Source organism: Stigmatopora argus, chromosome 17 (assembly GCF_051989625.1).
Source record: "Stigmatopora argus isolate UIUO_Sarg chromosome 17, RoL_Sarg_1.0, whole genome shotgun sequence".
Classification (NCBI taxonomy): Eukaryota; Metazoa; Chordata; class Actinopteri; order Syngnathiformes; family Syngnathidae; genus Stigmatopora; species Stigmatopora argus.
Window position 1 is genome coordinate 10,210,241 of NC_135403.1, and position 25,051 is coordinate 10,235,291.

The following is a 25,051-nucleotide window of genomic DNA, read 5'->3' on the forward strand; positions in this document are numbered from 1 at the left end:
TTCAGGAAAAAAAAACGTACTATATAGTCATTTTTAAGAACAAAATCCTTACTATACTTAGTCATTGTTAATTTAAAAAAAAAGCTTTACTATACTCAGTCATTTGTGTATTAAAAAAAATCCTTACTCTACTTAGTCTTTTTTTTGAGAAAATTCTTACTATACTTAGTCATTTTTTGAGAAAAGTCATACGATACTTAGTCATTTTAAAGGGAAAAATAGCCTTATTATACTTTTTCATTTGTTAAAGAAAAAAGCCTTATCATACTTAGTCATTTTGTAAGAAAAAAAGCCTTACTATATTTAGTCATTTTTTAAAGAAAAAAACCTGACGATACTTAGTCATTTTAAAGGGAAAAAAGGCTCACTGTACCTAGTCATTTTAAAGGGAAAAAAGGCTCACTATACCTAGTCATTTTTTAAGAACAAAAGCATTATTATATATACTTCGTCATTTTTTAAGAGAAAAAGCCTTACTATACTTAGTCCTTTTTTAAAGTCACATTTTCAGGATAAAAAAACCTTACTGTATAGTCATTTTTAAGAACAAAATCCTTAGTATACTTAGTCATTTTTTTTAAAGCTTTACTACACTTAGTCATTTGTAATTTAAAAAATCCTTACTCTACTTAGTCATTTTTTAAGAAAAGTCTTACTATATTATGTCATTTTTTAAAGAAAAAAGCCTTACTATGCTATGTCATTTTTAAAGGGAAAAAAAGCCTTATTATACTTAGTCATCTTGTAAGAAAAAAAGCCATACTATACTATGTCGATTTTTAAGAAAAAAAAGCCTTACTATACTTTGTCATTTTTTAAGGAAAAAGCCTTACTATACATGGTCATTTTTAAGGAAAACATCTTTACTATACTTAGTCCTTTTTAAGAAAGAAAAAAAAGCCTTACTATACATGGTCTTTTTCTAACCCTGACCCTGACCCTAACCCTAACTCTATATATATTAAATGAAACCTTTAATGTACTGAAACATAAAGCAATGTATCTGATAGAAGGGCTTTAGTTTGTCAGACTTTACTGCAACGGCAACATTTTACGAAAGATGATACTTGTTTTTTATGTCATGTTTTAGAAAGTCCAGTATTGTCACACTTGAGCAGTTGGAGCACCGTGTCATGCGCAAGAGCATCTCAGCCTTGCTTTGGGAAAACATGTTGTTTCTTCAACAACCATTCCAATTGGCATATTGATGCTGCTTTGGTTTGTTTATTGAATATTCAATTTTCCCCCCCATTTTTGGCATCTTGTAATTGACCATTTTCTTCAGACAAAGTGGGGGCAAAAGAAAGACTGCACAAATTAGATTTAGGACGGGCACTGTTTCAGCTTGGAGTGGCTTTGCACAAAAATATGAGCCCCAAGCCACATTAAAAAAGGCTGTAACTACCAAATTAGGTCTTGAAGCCCAAGACAATGTTCTTGTGGAGGATCTGCCTCATTTCGATGCCCTTGTGCTGGCTCATATTCTCCATAAACTTATTAAGATTCATACAAATGCACATTGCAACGTCAGTGCCTCTGCTGCAACTAGAGAAATATAAACTTTACTGTCACCCAGTGGAAGTAAAAGAAGCCCACACTTACAGGTACTGCAGGGAAGCCTGGCTCTCCATCTCTCCCACGGTCCCCCTGCGAAAAGACGTAGCAATTAGGTAAAGTTTATGTCTGTTTGTTTATACCCCGCCTGTGAATATTGTGTCTTGTGTGTGTGGATGAGTTCGAGGGAACACAATAATTGATGGAAGTGTGCGTGTGCTTGCATGCGTCAGGAATAGAGGGACTGAGAAAGAGAAAAGGTCACGCTTACCTCCAGCAACCAATAAGAGAAACCCACTGAGAGAGTGGATAGAAACTAGCTAGCTGTGACCTTTAACAAACCTGACTCTATCTTATGTATGTATGACTTACAAAAGACACATCCACAAGCTCTGATACTGACTATTCCCTTCCTTGCACTCCCGTGAGCAATCATACTCTTTGCCATCCGTGCATATAGAGTGCAGCGAGTGCTAAAAGAATTTATTACCGCATTTTGATTGCTCGATTTACTCGAACTGGGACCGTCTTCACACAGCTGACTAAAAGCTCATTCCCGAATGCGGCAGTATTTCATACGTTTTCAAGAAAAACAGCACAAACCACTATAGCATTCCATTTCAAACTAAACCATCGACGGCATACGTTTGATAGGATTGTCATAACAGTTTTCATGAGTTTGAAGCAACCCTGTCATTGGTATTCAGGCAGCCGATAATTACTGTGCACGCCAACAATAATACTGAAAACCATTCGTTTACAGTGAGAGGGTTGCAAGGAACAGTTTTGAAAAGCCACAATAACACAAGAATAACAAAAATCTAACATGATGAATTCTTGTGGCAGTCATTGAAGACTTAAAACTCTATATTTCATGACGATGATTGCAAACTGAAGTACTGCTGCGAGGTCAAGATAAAATGTAGCCATTTCACAAAATAGAATGAAACTTTATATCAATGTCTTTTCCTGAGTTACCCGGGTGTTTTGGTCTGAATAACATCATCTTGGTGATAAGGTTACATTTTTTTGCCTCAAGGTTACTGTAATTTACATGAATTCATGCTTTTATTTTGATATTTTTGTTTAAGATATTTCATGGAGGTGAAATAATGTATGGGTGGCCAAAAAAAGTCATCAAATCCTTGTACAATGTGTTCATACTCAGCTCATCTCCTCTACAAAACTGTAACTAATGGAGGTAAAATCAGCAAACAGACAGAAATGAATTGCAATACATATTTGTCATGTGCATTTCATGGGCTAATGCATCAGTCTTTAATTTCATTTTAAGGCCGATTATATTGTTGAATCACTGTCCTGTTGTCATGGTTCAATATGACGTTTTCATATACAGGCTCCATATATGCTGTCTATAGGAAGCTTCTCAAAAGTCAAAAGAGTTAAACTGCCTCCCTGTGGCTGGGTGTGGTAAGCCAGTCTATTCCCCCTAAAAATGATGACATCTTAAAAGATCTCTAAGCACTTGTTGAATTAGAAAAGGTTTCTGTCTTGTTGTCCATTGCTTGTGACCAAAGTTAAATGTTCATTTTGTAAAATCTTTCTCAACAAAATGTAGGATGTCAAGTAATTTTTTACATCTGGTCTGGATAAAATACTTGTTTGAGGACTGCTGCTTGTAAAACCATTGTTCCTTAACAGTCGGTGTTTATTTCAAACCATTAAATATTTTGCAGAATCTGCTTTCAAATAATGCATGGAAGCATTCGCAGTATTTATTTTCTTTTTTTCCAAGTAGCAAAATTCAAGACTACCCTCTGCCAGACGGCTCTCGTCAACAGGCATGCTTATTTTCCTTGAAACAGTGGTTGAAAAACATGCCATTATTGTTCATTCTTATGATATTTTAATAAAGTATATTTCACAGATGGTACTGGGAATTGAATTGCGTCATACTTAAATGTTTAACACTGGATGACGCAAAAACTATTTAAAAAAAATCTATATTTAGTATTAATAACATACAAAAAGCAGGTTGCTGAAGAAATAATAAAACAAGCTTTTCTTACCTTATCTCCTTTTGAGCCTCGTGCACCCACTTCTCCCTACAGAAAACATATATGTTAATTTGAGTTGTAAAAACAAACACAAAAAAAAACCATACAACACATGAAACAGACTAAATCATGAATAGCTGACACATTTGGTCCAATGCGTGATGTTAAATGACATTCATGCCATGACTGTTAAAAGGGTGGTAGACTACTTGGACAACAACAAAATATGTGGAAGCCCAATAAAGCTTGAAATTAATGCCTACTATTTACCTGGGCTAAAAACATTTTTCTAATGTTTAGTACTAAAGACTCTTACCCAATGACCTTTGTATCCAGGATGCCCAGGGGCCCCTGGTAAGCCTGGAAAACCTGGCTCCCCCGTTGAACCCTAAAAATGTGAAATTGATTCAGACAAAGGCATTAGAAATAAATAAATAATCTGGAATTTCATAACAAATTGACCATATGTCCAAACTGAAAGGAAACCAATTGCACTGATGTTGACCTATACAAATACTACATTGACAACCAGCCCTATTTTGAATGTCATGAAAGACTGAAAATGATTATTAATCTATTTAGAGAAAATAATGCATCATGCATCCCTGAGTAAAAGATATTAATATGGGCAGCATGGTGGGAGCATGTGGCTCTAACATCTGTCTTGCAGTGTGTGGTGTCCACGGGGTCTCAGGTTTCCTCCCACATTGAAAAACAAATGCATGTTAGGTTAATTGAAGACTAACCTAGAGTGGCTGTTTATCTTATGTGCCTTGTGATTAGCTGGTGCGCAGTTAAAGGTGTACCCCATCCTCTGCCTCAATGTTAGCAAGAATAACCTCCAGCTCACCCTGTAAAAAGGATGAATGGATAGACGCCTAATATGGCATTGACGATCCAGTTGAACTTAACTGAGGGAAAAAACTATCATATTTGAGTTTTCTTTATTTGTAATTGATCATTTCATAATGGGAACAATACGTAGAAGACTTCTCAGTATTTATAGCAGCAAGAATTATCAGGAAAAAAATGTGCTTTTTGGCTCTTCCATTTTACAAACCGAGACATGAAAACTGCAATAAACTGCAAAGGCAGGGTAATAAACGGCAACTGTTATGGTTTTATCAATTCATTTGGGGATTGCTCATTTATTTTTTATACTGAGGGAAATATGATAGGAAATGAAAACATGGGCATAGACATTTGTTTAAGATATTAAGCAGCTTGGCAGTACATTTAATTTTATTTCTACTTTTGTCTCTGTCTTTGTAAATGTGTATTTAAAAGGATGTATTAAGTATGTATCAAACCTATTACATTCCAAACCTCTTGTACAAAACAGGATTTTTATTGTTAGTTCCATTAAAGAAGAAGAACCTAACAATCTGCAGATTTTATTTGTATTGGATGAATATTACAACATCACGGTGACTTCAGTTATGTTCAAACAATATTGACTGCTCTAATACAACCCAAAGCAGTGTTTTATTTTTCTTGTGTATTTTTTTTATTTATTTCAATTGCGTTGCTGAGGTTATATAACACATTAATGCTAGAAAGGTTTTTAAAATTATATGCCCTAGTCTTATCTAATATACTACCTATCACCTATTTGTTGTAGCCACTGAACTTTACAGAAGGTCTTATCTTAACAATGGAAAAAGAAGATATAATCTGCTCAACCCACCTTCTGCCCTGCTGAACCAAGACAGGTATTACTGGTAACCTGTGAATCACCGCAGTTCCCCTAGAATAAAACACACATTAGCATTCATCATAGGAAAAGTGTAAACACACGAGGAAAAAAAAGGCATACATTATAGCTGCAAGAGTATTGTGTATTAGATGGGGTATGCATGTATTAAATGGTTACTAAGCAACAAATAAGTCATGTTGTCATTATACTACCAGTCAATTACTAGTTTCATTTCGGGTAAAAGTTATAAAATTCCCACCATATCATTTAAGCATCTTTGAGGGTCCTGCAAAGCACTATATAAATAGAATGCATTGATTTTACTGCAATTGCAGAAAGCTAGAGCTTTCTCTATTCAACCAGAAATGCTATTTATTTAACATTAAGCTCTTGTGTAACGACACAGCAACTTTATAAATGTCTTCAATCTGAAAAGCCGAATAACCTTAGCTAACCACCATTATCATTGTCCCAAATAATGTTCCAAATCTCCACAAATGGCTGCACAGAAGTTTAAATTAATTGTATGGCATGATGCTAAATCAAAAGTGGGTTGTACAACAACATGATAACTAAACAGAGATTGCATTTCTTCTTTGATTAAGAGCTTTAAATATAGCTTTTGGAACCCTTCCAAATGACCATAAAATCTATTGCAAACTTGCTAGTTCACTCAAAACTTGTTTACTCTGTTAATTAAAAGTGTTGCGAAGCATTCAGCAAATGTCACACAATTCTGTCGTTTATTTTGTGCTGGCTGATTAAATTGTCAATTTACGAAAAACCATTCTTGCGAAAACAAACAAAATCTGCAATCTTGGAGAGGAAAAAAAACAAGAATGTTCCTCCTCCTGTTCCTCTACTGCACCCCCCATCACTGTGGTGCACTGTTTCTATGCAATGAAAGAGCTGTACATTTCAAGGTCACGGGCAGATGAACACGGCAGTGTGCTTCTTTCTTGATTTCTTACAACAGGCTAAGAAGCTTTTGAATTTACAGATTTTGTATTATTACTTCCTAGAACTATGGTTAAGAGAACTATGGGCCGTGTGCCACATTTATATAAAATTAAAGCGGACCTAATTGTGGAATTGCAATTTTTTTACTACTATTTAAAGCATAACACCGGTCATCAAGGCAAAGAATTGGTATCAGCATCATAAACATCACAGATTCTCATTAAATTATCAGTACTTCGGATCTATCAATAAATGCCACAACAAAACTTACTATTTACTGTCGCACTGGCAACAAAAAAGATTGCAACAGCACTTTTCCCACTGACAATGAATTTGAGTTTTTTAATATTAGTTCACATAAACATGCCACTCGTGTACCTGCCCTGGCTCTTATCAAATTTTAAACATTGTGCCCCATGATTCAAGTGAATAATTCCAAAATGTAGCAATTTTCACATCACCAAACGAACTGACCATTTAATTTACTAACTCATTTATGTCATCCCACAAAATATTTACTTTTCCACAAGAACATTAAGTGAAAACTGGGCAATATTCAAAGAAGCTGATAATAGCCAATTGACTAGGGAGCGCTATTAGCATAATAACTAATTATATCGTTCAACACATAGACCTTGGGAACGTCTTGGCCGATCTCAGCCGACAGCCCCTGTTTTGAGGCTAGATATTGGAGGAGAAAGCGGGGAAGGGCCAGGGGGAGTGATGCTAGGGGATGAGTGAGGAAGGGGATGAGAGGAGAGAGTTGGATGAAAGAAACACTGTGCTCTGGGCTCAATGTGACAGAGTGCATGACGGCTTAGTCAGGAGGCACTGGGGAAGAAATGAGATGGCTCAGGTCCATGCACACACTCTCTTTGCCCCACACACACACTGTATTTGCATTCTGGTGCAGGCAAACACACATTGCCTATGCATTTGCAACTAAGTGTTAAGGCTCTGAGTTTGTTACTGCGTCTTCCCTGTATTCAGCAGCTTTGGCAAGAGGAATGGATCATAATGTAAGATCGATCACGATACTCATAGTTGGTTATATATGGTAGTACCGTCTACATCAGCAGTCCTCACGATCTTTCCATACAAAGGCCACGGGCCAACTGTGGCTTCCTGCCTATTTTTTACTTTCCCGTAGCAAATTCTGAAAATATCATTGGATACAGCTTGCACAAGAAATTTTGCTTCAGCCAACATATTTTTACTCCCCATCTTGAACACTAGATGGAGGAAGTCAATTAAACAGTGCTTCCCCTTTGACTATGATTAACCAAATTTAAATTACATATTAACATAATGTATGATTGCCTCTGAGGTGCAAAACTATAACAGTCATAAATGAAATGCTGCATTGTATAAAAAGCAGTGCAATCATGCCTTCAACTTTCTTCAATCTGCAGTTGCAGGACTAACAATGAATTGGGCATTTGACATGTGACTTGATTTTTTCCCCACTTATTCACCAAGTCTAACAATAGCTATGCCTTCGAGAGTCGATGGAACACACTGATAGATTTTCTATAATGCCATGGTGCCTATCAACCTTCTTTTATGATGTGGCCTTTTCGGCGGCAGCATCTCTACTGCAGACAAAAGCAGGATTAACAAACGAAGTGGCGCGCCAGCCCTGTCCTGGATCAACCTCTCTATACAATGAAGGGGGTTTCTAACAGGAGAATTGCAGCCAAGTTACACAGACAGTACCCACTGTGCCAGAAAAATACACTGATGGTTCAGTAATTAAACACTGCTCCTGGTTGCCCTCCTCAGACCCCCCTTAAAAGGTTATTACTAACTAATTAATAAACCTAATCCCTTAAAAGATAATTGTGTAATATTTTACAACGTGGTATGGAAATTACTTTGGGAGTCTGCCCTCTGTCTTGTTATAACCCAAAGCATATAGCACAAGAGAATAAAACAGTGCACTGTTAAAACTTTATGCTGCAGTTAGGACAGCATATCCCATCTGATTCATAGCAAATAGGAGCAGATGGCGACAGCCAATCATTCATACTAAAACGCACGCCATGTAAATTTAAATACATATGTCACAAGAGGGCAGCAGAGCTAACTCCATACTGCGCAATTATTCACTCCGTGATAAGAGAAATCTAGCTCTCCAGCTACTCACCATCACACTGTTATTATCATACAGTATTGGAGTTGTTCTAAATTATTATTGTTAATATCGTAATTTTACACTAGTGACACAGAAACAATTATACAACATAGTTGAGTTTAGTAATGTAAGTAAGTCCCAAGTCAGTATTGTTATTGGTCATAAAACATTGCACGAACCAACATGACAGCAGGACCACGATTACAAACCGAACTATGTTGTAATATATTAAAATTCTATAATAAAATGAAACCAACCGATGGTCCTTGAATGCCAGGTGGTCCTTGCAAACCCCTTTCTCCCTGCAAAAGATAATCATACATTTATTTGAAGGTACTATCCTCATTCTGTTAAAGGGCATTCCGTTTTTTTACGTTACCTGAGGGCCCCGTGGTCCTGCATCTCCCGGAGGTCCTTGAGCACCCTGTTGATGTCAAAGCAACATGTTATAGAATAATAATCTTAGTTCTAAATAATGTATGAACTAATAAAACAACAATATTATCAGGTAACCTGCAGACATGTATTTGTACTTTGTAGATGCCCTCAACCCACTTCTACTTAAAACGGTCTTATGATGGACACCAGCTCAGATTGTAGCTATAGGAAAGTTGCCAAGTGTCTAATTTAAAGATGGCATGGGAAAATGTCCCTTTTATCAGGTGGAAAAGTAAACTAAATATAAACTGCTTTCTTTAAACTCAAACATCAAAGTGGTTAAAAAAGAAAACGAAAAAAGTCACACAAGTGGAGGGGGATTTTGTCTTGTGGTTTAAGCTTTCTATAGTACTTGGGTGTGATATAAACTTTTAAATGGTTCTGACTTAAAATAAAAAAAATAAAAATCATATTATTCAACTCAAGGTAAACTTGCATTTGTTTGAACCTCCCTTTAAAGACTCTATCTATATTTCTTATCTGGAGCTACTGTATCACTAAAGAAATTGATTTCACAGACTCTGTGGTTATTCTGTCCATGTAATTTCAATTTGCTTCAGTATGATGGTGTATAGAAGACTGTTGTTCTTTCATTTCATCTTAAGAATCCCACATCCATTCTAATATCCATGTTTGCATTCATATCGAAAAAAGTTATGTCAGTGAAATAACCTGTTTTTACTATTTGTGGTGACAAATTTCAGTTTGTGTGTGTTTTTGGAGTGAGCATGTGGTATGCGTGCATGCGTGTGTTTGTTAGAATGCAGGCTGTAAGGAGTTTATTGGTGTTTAAAAGCAAAACAGCATCCCAAGTTCTCATGTTGATGTCCTAATTAGACTTTCCGTCAAATCTTTATGTCCCCAGTCCACATAAAAAAACGACTTGCTACTCTTACCCACAAAACATTAGCTTGCCAGTAAATCGTTTTTTTAGAATGTGTTACCGCATCTATCATTCAGAAGCTCACTCTGCAGTCATCCTGTTTGGAGCATACTGAATTCCTGCATATATTTAATTTAGCAGGGAGTAGTTAGACTCAGTGTAATGCATATGAAATGTCTGTCACGTACTGTTATCCACTCACCGGGACTCCTTGAGCTCCAACAGTACCAGGATCTCCCTGAGGACATGACACATGTGTCAGTGCTTTACAAGATCCGGTGTGCTTACTGAATAATGTGTGATGATTATCTAGATTTTGTCACGTAATCCTGTCAACACCGCTGAAAAGAGGATAAGATTAGAAGGGACTCATCAAATACATCCTGAGGAGAGACAACAAAGGGTAGTTTAGAATTAAATGTAGAGTTCCTGTTGCGTGCCATCAGCTTAGCAAACATTTGAAAGCAAAAGAAAAAAGAAAAAAGGTGATCACAGAATTATGTTCCCCTCAAGATGATGAAATGACAAATAATCCTGTTTGCAAATCATTTGATATTGTGTAATGACAAATACGCTACCCATGGTCTACTTTTCTCAATCATGGTAACCATTTATACATATTGTTGTCACGCTTGGACACGTGTTCTAGGGAATCTTGTGGCCTGTAAAACACCAAACCAAACACATGGTTTACCACAACAAAGCATGTAATTAAAGTTGCAACAAGCCCAGCAGATTGAACTTCTTAGTTTTGCTCTCCAACCGTTTGATACTTTTATGTTGTTTGTTGAACAGGAAAAACATGTAAGTACTCGCAAGGGAAATTGTTCCAATGTTCTACCGTGCAGCTCTGACACAGGTGTTTTATTTTAGAAAAACACATACAATTGCCAATATATGACTAGATAATACTTTAAAATGAGACTTTCCCCTTCTTATAGTGAAGAATAATTTGTTACTTGGGGCTCGTCCAGCCAAACAAACATTCACATTTAAAATCCATGGAAAACTAAGCCTTCAATGAGCTTTTCTTCCATGTTATGGAATATGGAAGGACACATGGAAAGCTTACACAGTCAATTAATCATGTTTGGAAATTTAAAAAAAAGAGGGATAAATAAGCTCATGACACTTGTGTAGTACTTTTTACTTGTACGTCGCTCACAATTCAACAAAACTCTCTTTGCCAATTTATACTAGCGCCTAAATTAACATTTGAAACCATTTGATGCATTTACTGAACTGTTTTTAAACATTAGGTTGTCGCTCAGCTAGACTACAAAGCTGAAGTAAACTAAGAAAAAAAAATCCACTGTAGTAAAGTGTCAAACTATGTAATTTCACCTTAAATTGTCTATACATTAACAAAAAATGTGTGGTGTGATTTTTCCACCTCTATGGATTTAGAATCGCCCCAAGGTGTCTATGTATGGCACACTATAGAAGGGGAGAACTTAAAACTCCATGAAGCATCCTCAAATAACATGGTTCTCCAGACTTCATAATTATAAAGTTAGCAAGGCCATAACAACACAAATGGCATATGAATGTATATATTGTACCTTTCTGTATATTGCTACAGCTGGAGAAGTTCACATGTTAGGCTACCTTGCTGAGACCTGACAAGAACATTATTAAAGGGCAGTTAAACCAAAGAACGGCCATAAAAACCAATTTTTCCTAACCTTGCTTTTATTTTAAAGGCACATATAGCGTTCCGTTAGGATCAATAATGGCACTGCAGGACTCTATACTGTTTACGGTAATTTTGGTCCTACATCCGTACTGAGTTTAAGAGATCCCCTCTAAAGCTTTCTTTGGTTTCGATTCACATATGCGTGGTCAGCACATGTTGTAGGACGTGCCTCTTGAGTACCATCAGCCTCTTTCATTGTCACTAATTATGTGCTCCACAATAGACGACATGGGGCTACAGTTCAGTGTTTTGTGTAGTCTCTCTTGATTGTTTGAGCAATATTGGGCCTCTGCTAATGTTGACTTTCTCAAATTCATTTGTGTTTGCAGTTGTGCGTAGCCCCCTTGTGTGTCATCCATATGACTTTATAGTTGTAAGCCATCCCCAGGCCTGCCATCAGTGTGATTAATTAATCAAGTTGCCCTAAAAGTGATTATGCACCAACTCAAATAGCTGCTCTATCAATTTCCAAAGTTTGTGAAAAGTCCTAGAGTTGATTAGTTGAAATGTATATTGCTTAATTAAATAGGCTTGGTGGTCAATGAAATTTTACTTTAGTTAGATAAACATAAATTAGATAAATTCTGCAAAGATACAATTTAAAATAACTACTAGACACCAAACCTTAGGATGTGTTCAAATTATGCATTAGATGAGATGCAAAAGATGAGATGCAAAAGATGAGATGCAAAAGATAAAAACAAAAAATTCAAACTACTATTAAACCCCCATTTTTGACAGTTGCTTATCTGGAAAGTAAAATTACAAGCAGCCAACATTTCCCCTCATAAAGGTTTTATAGGTACAGAAGAACTATGGGGAAAACGCTTAAGTTTAATCAGTAAAAGGTTTGCAATGATGCATGGCACAGGTAGCAATTGTACTGTAATTACAGGAAAGGGAATGCAGAGATCCATCTTTTGTAAGTTTGAGTGTTGAAAACAGCATAATAACAGACAAGAAGCTGATCGTGTTGCTTCATATTCCAGTGTTTGATGGTTTATAACTTTCACTGTGGGAACGCTAACTAAAAATATGATGAAAGCCAATAGTTGAGGCCTTGTATGGTTTAGCCAAGTTCATGCCTCATTAACCGTCAATAGAACTGTCGTTAGTGTGGACCAGACATGTTTAACAGTTGACTGGAGTTGTTTCCTCAGGCAACGACCACACTGACTTTATAAATTTGTGACATTGTTGGTGTCTTTTATCCAACTTTCATGCTCCATCTTGTTCATACAGTATGGAACCTTTTTTTAAATTAACAATAAAATACTCTTTAAAGCACAAAGTGGTATTGCGCACAACTACAATTTTGCCGTCGGAGGACCCTTATCTGCATCATTTGCAAGTCCTTTTAACGTGTTGGCCTAAAAGCACATTGCCAAGCTATAATAACCATGCTGTCAAGAACTGTGATAAGAGTCCAAATTGAGGTCACTGAATCTCCCTTGTTACATTGTCTTCGTATTTGAAAGTGCATAATTAACACGATAAGCTTGAAACTGTCAAGTAACCGAATCAAGCCAGATTCCAATCTGACACTTGGCCCTTTTATAAAGTGAGAGAATACCAAACAGATCATCTTCAAATTAAACCTCCTCTGTGAAAATAACAACGCTTTTCCTTTTACTGTGTGTTGAATAAGATGTAATGGCTTTGCTCAGTTAGTTTCTCATACTACAAATCAATGGAGTCTTTGTCAGACTTGCGAGGTTTCTTAGCTCACATGTGGTGGATTAAAAGTTAAACGGCTCCAAAATAAATGTTAACAAATTTGCGGGCCAGTGGGATTTAAACGTGCACCCAAAATACTTCAAATACATCAAACCAATATTAATTTGCTCAGTTGGTCAGACCAGGAAAAACATATGAAAACATAAGTACAGAAATAGCTACTAAGTAAATGTTGTGTCTATTCAGACATTTTCAAGAACATTTAAACAGGTTCAAGAATAAGCAGCTGACATATGGTGACAGAAGGTGTCTACTAACGACCAGTCTATCACCGGTCTATCTAGTCTTTTGTTATTCTAAGACAACAAAATGCATCTAAAATTTGAAACTTTCCGCACATTACAATTGATTTAGTCGAAAGAAAATTCAAACATTTACACAGAATGCTGTAATTACAGAGTAGCTATCCTTGTGATCTGCTAAAAGCAGACTGATTCCAGTAAATCATTAGGCTGTTTAATGTTCCTTGTCATTGTTGCAGAACAATATTTTATCTGCTTGTTGGTGTGTGTGAAGCTCATGCCCACCGGGGTCCACGGAACCACATTATCCCTTTTGCATTGTTAGGGTTTAAGCATAGTTAGCTTGCTAAATGCACCTCGTAAATTGCAGTTTTTAACCAGTGATAGACCCACAAATGAAAGCCTTTAAGTTCTTCTACAGTGATGGCATTCATATTTTCTCGGTTTGTATTAATTTTCTATTGCTGTCCACTCTAGGCTTCTCTATACCCTTTTTTTGGTTAAAACACTTCCAGATTCCAGGGCGAGGAATAGTTTATTATGATAGCAGGACGAGTTCCAAATTACTGAGTAGGCTTAAGCTTCAAGTCAGAGTGGTGGAACAGTCAAAGGAGTTAAGAGAAAGCCGAAAATAGCGGTGAACACATGTAACAAGTGGGTGTGTTCGCAGATGTCTCCTGTGTTCTGGCTCCGTCACTTGCTGTTTTTGAGCTGCTCATAATGTGTGTAGTTTACGTTCACTGAGGGAACTATTAGGATTGAATACACGTGTATCGGTCAAACTTTTGGCATCCCCTGGCACACAACGCTTCCCTTACCACTACTGTCCAATGCCATTAAGTTGAGCCAAATTCAGTTACGCATTGCTCCCATAGTTATGTTATGTATATTGCACGAGACTCAAAGCGGCTATTTAAAAAAAGAAAAATGATGCTCTGTCACCACCAACTGTGCTGTGATATGGAAAGGAAAAAAACACACTCATATATACTATGTATGGCCAGTTAAATCTGGGGTAATGCTCAAATATTTTGAGCTGTTTCCACCTTCTCTTGTTCGTACATACCCTTTGTTTTTGTAATACATGATCACTTTACCAGAATAATATCCTACCTTTAATCCTCCCTCTCCTGGATGTCCTGGCTCACCACTCTCCCCGGCAACACCCTGTATAAAAAAATAATAATTTATAATGAATCCAGGAATATGTATGAGCATGTTGTTACAGTGAACTTGTGTGTTTGTATGATGTTTTCATTAAACTGAATGACAACTTGTACCATTGAAGTGTTTCCTTGAATTTATTATCAAGAAACCATGTCAAATCATAATAGAACATCATTATAAAGAAGTACCTGTGGTCCAGGGAAGCCAGTCATGCCGCTGTCCCCCTGGTTAGATACAGGTGTATTATCAATGATATTATTAGCAGTATCCAACACTCATTCATGTGCTTCTTTCGAGTCTTACTTTGATACCGGGCAGTCCTCTTGGTCCAGGTGAGCCATCATTCCCCTGCAGAAGCAAGAGTAGATATACGTCAATTCCATTAATAACAGACAAAAAATTGATTAAGTAGTGAATATACTGTATTTTACAATTTATGGGAAAAAGCGCATTGGGTACTTTGGTCTAAATATATAATACTAAACAAAGAGAGGAGTAAAAGCTAAAAACAAACCGACAACTCGTTATTTTCAGAACAAAAACTTTTACCTTCTTCCCAATCAATCCAGACGAGCCAAGTTCCCCTTTTTCACCCTGAAGGAAAAAAGGGTAAATTGTAATAATAACATTAATGAAGAGATTTCTGGTCACTTTTGGATTTTCATCAATACATTAATACATTTAAATGTCTGAAACTGTTAGATTCAGTGTTTTCCATTTATGGTAAGAATAAGATTGTGGTACATAAAGTAAATAGTAATGATATGCAACATAATTGGGATCATTAACAACATATCACGACAAAGGGAAAATTAACGGAGTACTCACAGGCTTACCATCAGCTCCAGGTGGTCCTGCTTCCCCTTTCTCACCCTGAGAAAATAGAAGGCTTAAGCAAGGCACTTTTTATAGTTTTTATAAGATTTTTTACCATGAGTCCTGGTGGTCCATTTTGCCCAGGAGGCCCAACTACACCATTGGAGCCTTCAGCTTGTGCAATTGTGGCTTTCCGATTTAAAGGACACTACGAAAACATGATGGATCTATAATTAGAAACAAGAACTAAATCTTGTAGAGTAAGTAGGCCATAATATCATATTGTATATTATTTTTCATTAGTTTTTCCCCAATTGACAGTATTTCAATTAGTGGTTTTACACAAAGAACAGCAAAGTTAGAAAGTTTAGAAATTGGACTGAATTTGGGAGGGCTGATACCTAAAGCATTGTACACATTTGGTGTAGCAATGATTCATATAATTTCACTTACCCTTTCATCATCCTGTGAATCAGAAGAAAAGAGGTTGGTTAGCAGGGTTCTATGTCAATGCGCACATGCAAGGATCTGAATATACTCCACGTATATAACTTTTGGATTACCATACAATTAAATTGAATGTTTTACCACAGAGAAGATCTCACAAGCCGTCTCTCTCTCACTCTGAAGAGGATCACAGTACAGACGCAGTTTCTGGATTTGCAACTATCAGATAGACAACATAAACTTCATTAACAGATGAAACATATCTTCAACCGGAAATATACATCTAGAACAATATAGTGAAAATGTACTTAATACTGAAAAAGGATTACATGAATCCCTTTCACTAAAAGCAATTCAACATTACGGTGTGCACTCACAGGGACAGTGACATCTATTCCATGTTTCTTTGCCACCTGTGTCTTCCCATTGATGTAAATGGGCTCCATTGGCTCCGGTATTATTTCCTCAAGTCGTTGATCATCAATGAAGGTGGTGACTTGGCTAGGCCTTACTAGGAGTTTAAGTTGATGCCACATGCCATCATATAGATCCTAATAGAAGGTACAAAAGATAACTTCAAGGTCCTGTAAATGTTGACAAATGAGCACTGCATTTTGTTAAGTGGGTTATTGCGTAGTCCAGGTCAATCATTTTAAATGGTCAAAATAGCCAACATTGAACAATTCTTGCATTTCTACACTTATCGCTGCCAGACTAAGTTGCTATGTACAACTTTTGCAAAGGTCTTCTCTTTAAAGAATGAGTATGTAGTGGAAATTAGTTTCAAACAGAGTTGAGAATGTTATGGTAATTCCAGAAATTTTAATTCGCCTGCGGATTAATTTTATCTATTCAAATGTCTGCCTTAATGCGAAAAAAACTTAGGCTAAGCGTAAAATTAATTCAATGATCAAACAGCTGTCATTCTATCACCTGCTGCGCCAGATGGGGGAGAGACATACGTAGATGCAATTCAGAAATGAGTCAATTGCAAACGCTTGTGAGTACGGTGGAGGTCGTGATATAGAGAGCAACTGTTCAAGCACGACAGAACAAAACTATCTTCCGCTAGGCTAGTGTATTCAATCTTGAAAAACACTGTAGAGTATTTGATAAAAGATCTTTCTCTCATTTTCTCTCCCAGATTGTCCTTTATCAAAGCTAAAACCATCTAGAAAGAAATTGAGAACAGTACAGGTATTGTTTCCGATTTGAGCCATGGCAATCTTCTTCGAAATGACAAATTGCAGGCTACTACTTGGCTACATAAAAAAAAAAATCAAACATAAAAGCCTATTTGAAAGCATAATTGAAACCCTGTTCAATATGCCACGCAACAGTCTAGGTGAGTTAGAATGTTGGAAGTGTGTGCGTTTGGAAAAAAATAACCTGGCTGATGCCTGACAGGGTATACAGCATGTTATTAACTCAAACTGCCATGGAAACATAGACACATGTTCCAGGTTCTTCAAATCCACCACTGGTTTCCACTGGGGAAAGATTTTGGTTTGAGCCTTCCTTTGGCCTCTGTCATATTTCATCCTCAGTGATTCATTCAACTGAAAGCTTTTGTGTCATTTGCAAGTATTTTTACTGGTTAACAAACAACATTTTGACAAGCTAAGACCTGAAGACTTTGAGGTACAGCAAAACAATGTATCTTTTATGAGTGCTCTAATTTAAGATTTAAGGAGCTTTCACACATGTGCACTAAGTAAACTTTCATTCAGTTCGTACTTAGTTTCTAACTTTTTGTGAGATCACTTTTATAACCAAAAAAGGAACTCTGATTATGTCCATTTGTAAGTCTTTTGTCGGCTATGGAATTCTAAAACACTCACCTCTAGTCCCAAAGTGAAGACAATCTGCTGCTCTTCATTCAGTATTTTTGTCGTGGTAAAAGTCACACTCTTGTCCTTTCCGTTTAGTGTCACTGCAGCCTGGATCTTTCTATCCTTAGATAGCACCCTCCAAAGATCAAAGGTCAAGCTTCGAGCAAGCCCTTTTAGACGAATGGTGGCTACAAATACGTAGGATGGAGGAAGGCCTTCTGGGAAAATCTCTCTAGCAGGAAAAAAAGGTAAACTTTTAGTTACATGTCATACTATGAACTACAAAATAATCAAATGACTATGTTGTAATTAACATACATGAACATTTTGGACAATAAACTCTTATTGGAACATTATTTCAAGAGCAAAATACCTGGTGTTCTCAGTAATATCATTGGAAGCAGTAAGGGCGAAGGCACTCTCGGACACCAGAGAGCCAGGAATTTTCTTTGCTTTTTTCTCAATGTTCATGCCCACCATTAGCTCGAAGCCTTTTTCATCTCGAGATGCCACTGGTATTCTTGTGGGACACACAGACTCTAGAAGAAATATGGAAATTTAGTTAGACAGCCACGAGGTGGTTAGAAAACTCATTTTGTTCGTACCCAGGGCAATGAGTCCTTAATATGTTTTTATTTCATATTCAGATATATGTATATATATGTTGAATTACAACAGCATTGTCTGTTGTATCCAAATGAAATACTATGTGCAGTTATTTTTGACAAGATTAGAAAGTGATGTTTTGGGGTCTTTCCTATGTCATTTGTATGCTTGTGTTATTTGGACCGAAACAGTCAATTGTTACTTGTTGAATTCAAACACATATTGTATAATTCCCCATAAAAATCACACGTTTGCTCACTAAAAGGAAAAGAAAAGTAATAGTTTCTTACCCTCACAGAGCTTCTGCTCCATTGAGTCTCGAATACGATCAATGGTGGTGTAATCTTCAGCGAATAGGACGTAGTTGGAAGATGGTTTGTTCGCAATTGTTATAAGCTCCGAATTTGTGATCTCATCACCAACGCCAACTGCAAAGACTTTAATGCCTTCAGCTTTTGCCTCTATACTGGCATCCACCTAATGAATAAAAATGTTTAAAAAACAGCATTTGGAGACAGTTGTAAACTAGAATTGATATAATCTTATTATAGACATTAATATCTTATGCCGTTATAGTTGGATTTTGCACTGCTATGACTAGAATGACATTAATTGTGCCATTTAAATAAACAAATATTTACCACGTCATCTTGGGATTTGCCATCTGTGACCACAACAGCAATGCGGTTCTTAACTTGGCTGACTCGCTTGGATGTGGCGAAAACATGGTCCACAGCAAACTTAATAGCTCTTCCAGTCTACAAAACGAACATTTATATTTAGAGCAGCTCATCACCATCTAGCCTATAATTTTCCTAATAATAAATATGCATGTGTCATGACTAAGGACTTGCACTAGCAAACAGCCATACTAAATAACTCCCAGAAGTGACAGTTTTGTCAATTGTCCTCAATTTACACAGCTTTTCCATTCAGGAAATTAAGGCTAAAAATGTTGATTGTATTTGTTCAACTCAGATAAACTTGATACTAACTTGCATCCATGTTAGCATGTCACTCTGATCAAAATAAAAGTGAGGATTGGTAGCCAGAATAAAGACATGCTGTGCCTGCCTGTGTGTTTCCTCCCATGTATGTGATCCCTCGTATAGCTTGAATGAGTTCTGTCGCACTTTGTTGTTCCCCCAGAGGGATCTCCAGGCGGTGAGTGTCACTGTACTGGATTACAGCCACCTGCAGTGGACACACCAGACATGAACTTCTGGCCTTGATCCAGAATACAGACACAAGGAAAGGAAACGTTTGCTTTACCTGTGTATAGTGAGAACTGATGTCAAACTGGCTTGTAATGTTGATAAGCCATTGCTTGGCTGTTTCAAAATCCGCAACACCAACACTCCATGATCCATCAACAATAAAGACCAAGTCATTCACTGCTGTGCTGCAGCCTGAACATAATACATGTACAACAAAACAATATATTAAAAAAAACAGCACAAACAAAATGAGGACATACATACAGTTTGATTAAAGCATATACAGAATACCGCTTACAATAAATTACATATTTAAAAATCTCATGACCAAACTTTTTTATCTATACCTGCTCGGATATCTTCATTCTCCTTTTCTGTAGAATCCAGTGGAGTCAGAAGCAAAATTACACTGCACACAGCCCAGAACAACATGGCAGTTTTGGAGGGCGGCTCCTCTCAGTTCAGTCCAACTTGGCTAAACTGTGATTGACAACAAGAGAAAACAAAATATGCATGCAGCATATGTAGTTATAGTTGTAGGTCTTTTTTTTTAACTGAGTTTTTTACTGAGCCTCGGGAAAGCTATACGTCTTTTTCAGTCTAGACTGATGGTGTGCTCATCTTGACACTCTTTATTTGCCATACTTTCTATCTATTTTACCGCATTGTACTGTGCAAGATTCCAATATTTTCTGATGCAAGCTACAGTAAATAATTTGAGCCTCAGCCTCTATTCCTTCAACAGCCCAGACATGACTCCACGAACCACAATGCTCGACAGCACAAAATAACAATGTGCGAATTATGCAGAGCAGTGATGGGAAAACTTAAGTATAAACATGGCAGAGGGCATTGCAGAATTTTGGCCATGGTTTTAAAGGCGTGGGAGGATCCATCCTCTGGACAGAAGACAGCACTACACCACAACATCTCTGAGAATTTGGAAGCCTTTTCGTCACTCCTGGCACGTTTGATGGAATTTACTTAAATTATGGATAATTTTAGACCTAAATAATTTGGTGTCAAAACCGCAGAGAGAATATAGAAACCATATTAGAGAACATGAACACCTCTCTATGCATTCACTATGTTTGTGCATGACTCCGATTATTTCATACTCAGGAGAGAGTTGGGAAAAGGTGATAGTTTTCTTTTCATTAAAAAAAAATGGTTAATTTGCTAAATGTGATGCAACCAAAGCATATTTTATAGGTCACGGGTCAAAAATAGTGGGATTGTGACTGATTAAATTGGGGTAGATTACACACACAGAATTTTATAGATTTGTTGTACATTTTAAGGGTCATAAATAGTCATGTGTAGGCAATTATAGGTGTTGTTGGGGAGAATTAGTATTACTGATCTTAAATAGCGATGTGCTAATCATCTTTTTTCTCTCCTTTGGACATAGCTCAGTCTGTAAGAGAAAGACCAGCCTTGGTTCAGTGGCACTGCTAAACAAAATGTAGCCATTCTGAAAGGTTGTTGTGGCTGTCAGTGTACTGCCAAGGTGTGCACAAACATGCTTTAATTATCTTAGAGATGTTCTTGTTTTCCATCGTCTGGGCTGTGTTTCCACTAGCAGAAGCAAGCACATTCAAGTAAAGGTGAGATCCAGAAGGGAAGGGTGAAGACTACCTCATTACATTTGACAAATCAGCTCCTAAAATTACTCCATTTCACCACAGCAAGAATTAGACTGTCAAATACTGATCAAATGTAAATTTTGAGTAAAGAAATGCGTATTATGCCTCCATACGTTTGATTTTAGCATTCGCATACGGTGTGTTATTCGGGGGGAGCTGAATAGAGACAATATTGCCAAATGTTCCAGGGAGAAGTTATATCAGAATGCTGCCTTGATGCTATTTATGCTCCTCATTCCTGTACTATATCATGTTGAAGGCTCAAAAAAGAAATAGAATCATAGGAAATTGGATAGTTAACTTGTGTCATTATTGATAATAAATCACAACTGCGAACAGAATGTAATTGGAAAACCAGAAAACCAATTTTAAGTTCAAGTACTCCATGTAAATGGTGACATTGTTTAGTAAATGGATGCCCCTGCAGATATATATAATATGTTTTTATATTTTTTTTAAATGTATTTATTTATTTTATTTTATTTTTTTATTGCACAATGGAAACATGATTTTACACCATTAGTGCCAGTAAGTACTGGATTTTTTTGATTCTGCAGTTCTATCATTTTATAGGAGTAAAAAGAAGGCCACACCGCCACCATCAGTATTCAGCTGGCTTAAAGAACTATTCATAAATCACAACAAATAGCTTCTGAAGCTTCTGTTCATAAAAAGGTTATGCTGCTTAGTGCCACTTAAACATCCATCACATGTATTCCTTTTAGATACAACTGGTCTAGATCTGCCGTGCCTATTTATAAACTGTGAAAAATGTGGTATTCATGTCATCGAGCATGGCCCAACTGGAGTTGGAAACAGTAATTACTATTACAACACACGGTTTCTAAAAATGTCTTCCCAGGGATCCTCCGTAAAAATGGCTGCTCCAAATTCCCTGGTTTTGGCTTGCGTCTGTACATCCTCTTTTTCACTCACGCCGCTTTCATCTATAACCGTGTCATTCATTATGTACACACAGCGAGGATAGGTGGGTACGGTTACTAAATTCCTCAGTGTACCAACCACATCAACCACCTCCCCTGGCTTCTCAGTCACTGACCATTCCTTGTGCACAGACTTTGCTGACTTACTTTTCTAATGACCCTCACAGTATATATTCCTTACATTTCCAGCACAATAGTTTGATAACCCCGGTCACAGTTTTTGCGTCATGAATGGTTCAAAGATTCCATCAAACTAGAGCAAGAAGAGATCCGATTTAGTCCTGGAATGTTTTGGATGTCCTCCCGGTAGCTTTGTGGGTTCGCTCTGGATAATCGGTCTTCCTTTCAGATACCAACAACACTTAGGTTATTTAGAGACACTAAAAATCTTGGCTGTAAATGAGTATATCTGACTGGTGGAGTTTGGCTATAGGCCTGGAGCAACTGTGATTAGACTCCACCTTTCCTATGACCCTGAACCAAATGAAAATGTGGATAAGGGGTGGATGGTTTGTATTGGTGTGATAATTTGCAAACAGCTTTATAGGCATGGAGATTAGTATCAGGCTAATAAGGTCTAATAAATAACTACATGAAGCCTGTGTTGACCGTAGAGAGGACAAATGTAAAGAAAATTGATGTATAAAAGCTCAATTTGATCCAAGACTAATATCAATGTCAGAATACTTTTGTCCTGATGTCTGCACTTTTTAAAATTCTGTGAAAATATAACATATAGTCAAGATACTTCAGTATGATAGAGTGCTTCTTTGACAGTCATTAAAACTCATCTTGATAAAGATAATTTAACGTGAGGCACTTGTGTTTAATTGCTACCTTAGACTTTACTACTAGTCGTAATGTTATGAAACATAGGGAGAAAAATGAGCTCTTGATTTTTTTACTTTTTACCACTTATAAATAAATTATTAGCTCTAATTTTCTTAGGGTAACTTGAGAGACATAAGATCGAGAAGAAAATGAAATGTAATAAAAGGTTTGTAAATTAATTTGCATTTCATTAAAGGAAATAAGCATATATAGTCTCGCTGCAAAGCAGAACTTGGTAACTGGAGATGTAGTTCTAAAAATCTACACAAATCTCAGGAGGGATGTTGGTCCCTTAAACTTTACAGAGCCTTTTCTAAGGCATAATCTTCTTAGGCTGTTGCATACGACTATTGCCTGGAGATTTCCTCAGTCAATCTGTGGCCTTAGAGTACTTTTTTGTACCACATTGGCTGTATGTTAAACAGAGATTCAGCATGTTTGCATCCCATGTTTGTTAATGGGCAAATATTCTCCCTAGGTAGCAGTTTCTGCCTTAAAAGACAACAGGTCGAATCGATACTAGGAATTCAATGCCCAAGCCAGCTCTTTCAGGTCTTCATGAGTCAACTTTGGAAGGGCCTGTTTTTTTTGTATTCATTTTTATACAGGATAGGGCGTTTGCTGGGGCTGCAGGGTTTGCAAAAACAAAAACCTGTTTTTACCTACATGTAGTAGTTACAATACGTGACATGTTCATAAACATTTTTCAGCTCATTTGACAAGATCAAACTAGGCTATCCTTATCAATACAGGTTGTATGCATGTTTCTACAACATGTAAACAGACCAACTAATAGATATTAGGAAGAAAAAAACTCAATCACATAACCACTTTGTGAAAGGAGCTATAATATTTTCCACATATGTAATTCAAAGTATATCTTTTAATATAGTCTTGTTGTTTTTGAGAATATATTTTGAAATGAAAAGTTGAGACTTTAAGCAAGCAAATGTAGATCACAATTATTATTGTAGTTTCACATGGAATGATCATAAAGTAAGAGCAATTTTAGGATTACTAACGGCACGTCTTTGAAATACCAAAAGACATGATGGGAAAGACTGAAGCTGTTTTACCCGAAAGCAGAGCACTTCCCTGAACTATAATCACAGTTCATGTATGCAGTATATTTAGCTTTTTTCCCGCATTGTCCTGATGGTTGGTCACTTCTAGCCAAACCAAATGGAGGCCATTAAAACATGAGGGACAATCAAAGGTTAAGTAAGCATGGACCCAGACAGCACACATACAGTCAAATAAGCAATAGCCAAAATCATCGACATGAATATGACTTTTTCAACACAACATCCAAACAACACCCTTTTATTCTGTATATCCTAAAAAGAAATCAAAGCCTTACCTCCATCAAAAGCATCAAAAGTATAGTAAATAAGGTTGCCTACCCTCTGTGGATGCAGTCTAGAAGTGATGACAGGGACGTGTGTGTTCTTCAGAGTCAAGTAATCACCAGTGTCTTCCTGTAAGGAGTAGTTGAGGAGAAAAAAGTCCCAATTTTTTAGTGACAGTCCTCCTTCTGGTTGGCATATGGAATCGTAGGAGTGTCAGGGCAGGCCTTTGCAAATTGTGGCAGGCTTCACCACAAAAAGTAGCCAAAGTCCTGTGCTGACGTCCACTAGACATGTCCATGAACCACAGCATAGACATGGTTTCATTTTTTGTGTTTTACACAGCCAATGGAGGTAAATTTTGTATCAAGTAAAGTATGAAGAGCCTCATTATTTGATGGTTTGTATTATGTTTATTTCATAAAAATAAAGAAGGATATCAGCTGGTATGCTAGAAATATGAAAGAAGAATGTTGACTCAAATTCCCAGCTAAACACCCTAATCCAACATTGCAATCCTATTTTAGGACCAAATAGCTTTTCATTCGGTATAAACGGAAACTGTGTAAACATCTAGTGTGCTTCAACTGAAAACCATGCACATGTTAAAATACATCACATATGCGCATTATCAATGCAAGACAGCCACGGTAATGTGAGCCTTCAATAAAGGTGCATGGGTGCTATAACATTTACTAACTTCAACATACATGGGGGACATTTTGGGGGAAAAGCTTCCAGTCACTTTAGAGTACACCTACTGTATATTTCATTTGGGGCAAAAAAAAAGTGATCTAGATATGATGGGAGGCAGCTTTTTTTTGTACAGATGAATGAGGAT

The 25,051-nt window shown here is 36.8% G+C and overlaps 1 protein-coding gene across 1 annotated transcript in view; it reads right to left on the reverse strand.

Annotated features, from left to right (window-relative positions):
• LOC144091574 (collagen alpha-1(XXI) chain-like) overlaps nucleotides 1–25,051 on the reverse strand; it is a 35,762-nt gene that overhangs the window by 8,352 nt on the left and 2,359 nt on the right. Inside the window, exons 2-25 of the mRNA XM_077624041.1 lie at nucleotides 24,268–24,342; nucleotides 19,791–19,923; nucleotides 19,499–19,635; nucleotides 19,301–19,420; nucleotides 18,868–18,984; nucleotides 18,517–18,703; nucleotides 17,994–18,159; nucleotides 17,630–17,852; nucleotides 16,166–16,339; nucleotides 15,930–16,007; nucleotides 15,795–15,806; nucleotides 15,457–15,549; nucleotides 15,354–15,398; nucleotides 15,075–15,119; nucleotides 14,829–14,873; nucleotides 14,714–14,749; nucleotides 14,472–14,525; nucleotides 9,886–9,921; nucleotides 8,742–8,786; nucleotides 8,620–8,664; nucleotides 5,260–5,319; nucleotides 3,889–3,960; nucleotides 3,585–3,620; nucleotides 1,603–1,647 (exon numbers count right to left, since the gene is read on the reverse strand). Of these exons, the coding sequence (XP_077480167.1) occupies nucleotides 1,603–1,647; nucleotides 3,585–3,620; nucleotides 3,889–3,960; nucleotides 5,260–5,319; nucleotides 8,620–8,664; nucleotides 8,742–8,786; nucleotides 9,886–9,921; nucleotides 14,472–14,525; nucleotides 14,714–14,749; nucleotides 14,829–14,873; nucleotides 15,075–15,119; nucleotides 15,354–15,398; nucleotides 15,457–15,549; nucleotides 15,795–15,806; nucleotides 15,930–16,007; nucleotides 16,166–16,339; nucleotides 17,630–17,852; nucleotides 17,994–18,159; nucleotides 18,517–18,703; nucleotides 18,868–18,984; nucleotides 19,301–19,420; nucleotides 19,499–19,635; nucleotides 19,791–19,875 (1,956 nt within the window). The 5' untranslated portion in view covers nucleotides 19,876–19,923; nucleotides 24,268–24,342. The remainder of the gene's footprint in view (nucleotides 1–1,602; nucleotides 1,648–3,584; nucleotides 3,621–3,888; nucleotides 3,961–5,259; nucleotides 5,320–8,619; nucleotides 8,665–8,741; nucleotides 8,787–9,885; nucleotides 9,922–14,471; nucleotides 14,526–14,713; nucleotides 14,750–14,828; nucleotides 14,874–15,074; nucleotides 15,120–15,353; nucleotides 15,399–15,456; nucleotides 15,550–15,794; nucleotides 15,807–15,929; nucleotides 16,008–16,165; nucleotides 16,340–17,629; nucleotides 17,853–17,993; nucleotides 18,160–18,516; nucleotides 18,704–18,867; nucleotides 18,985–19,300; nucleotides 19,421–19,498; nucleotides 19,636–19,790; nucleotides 19,924–24,267; nucleotides 24,343–25,051) is intronic.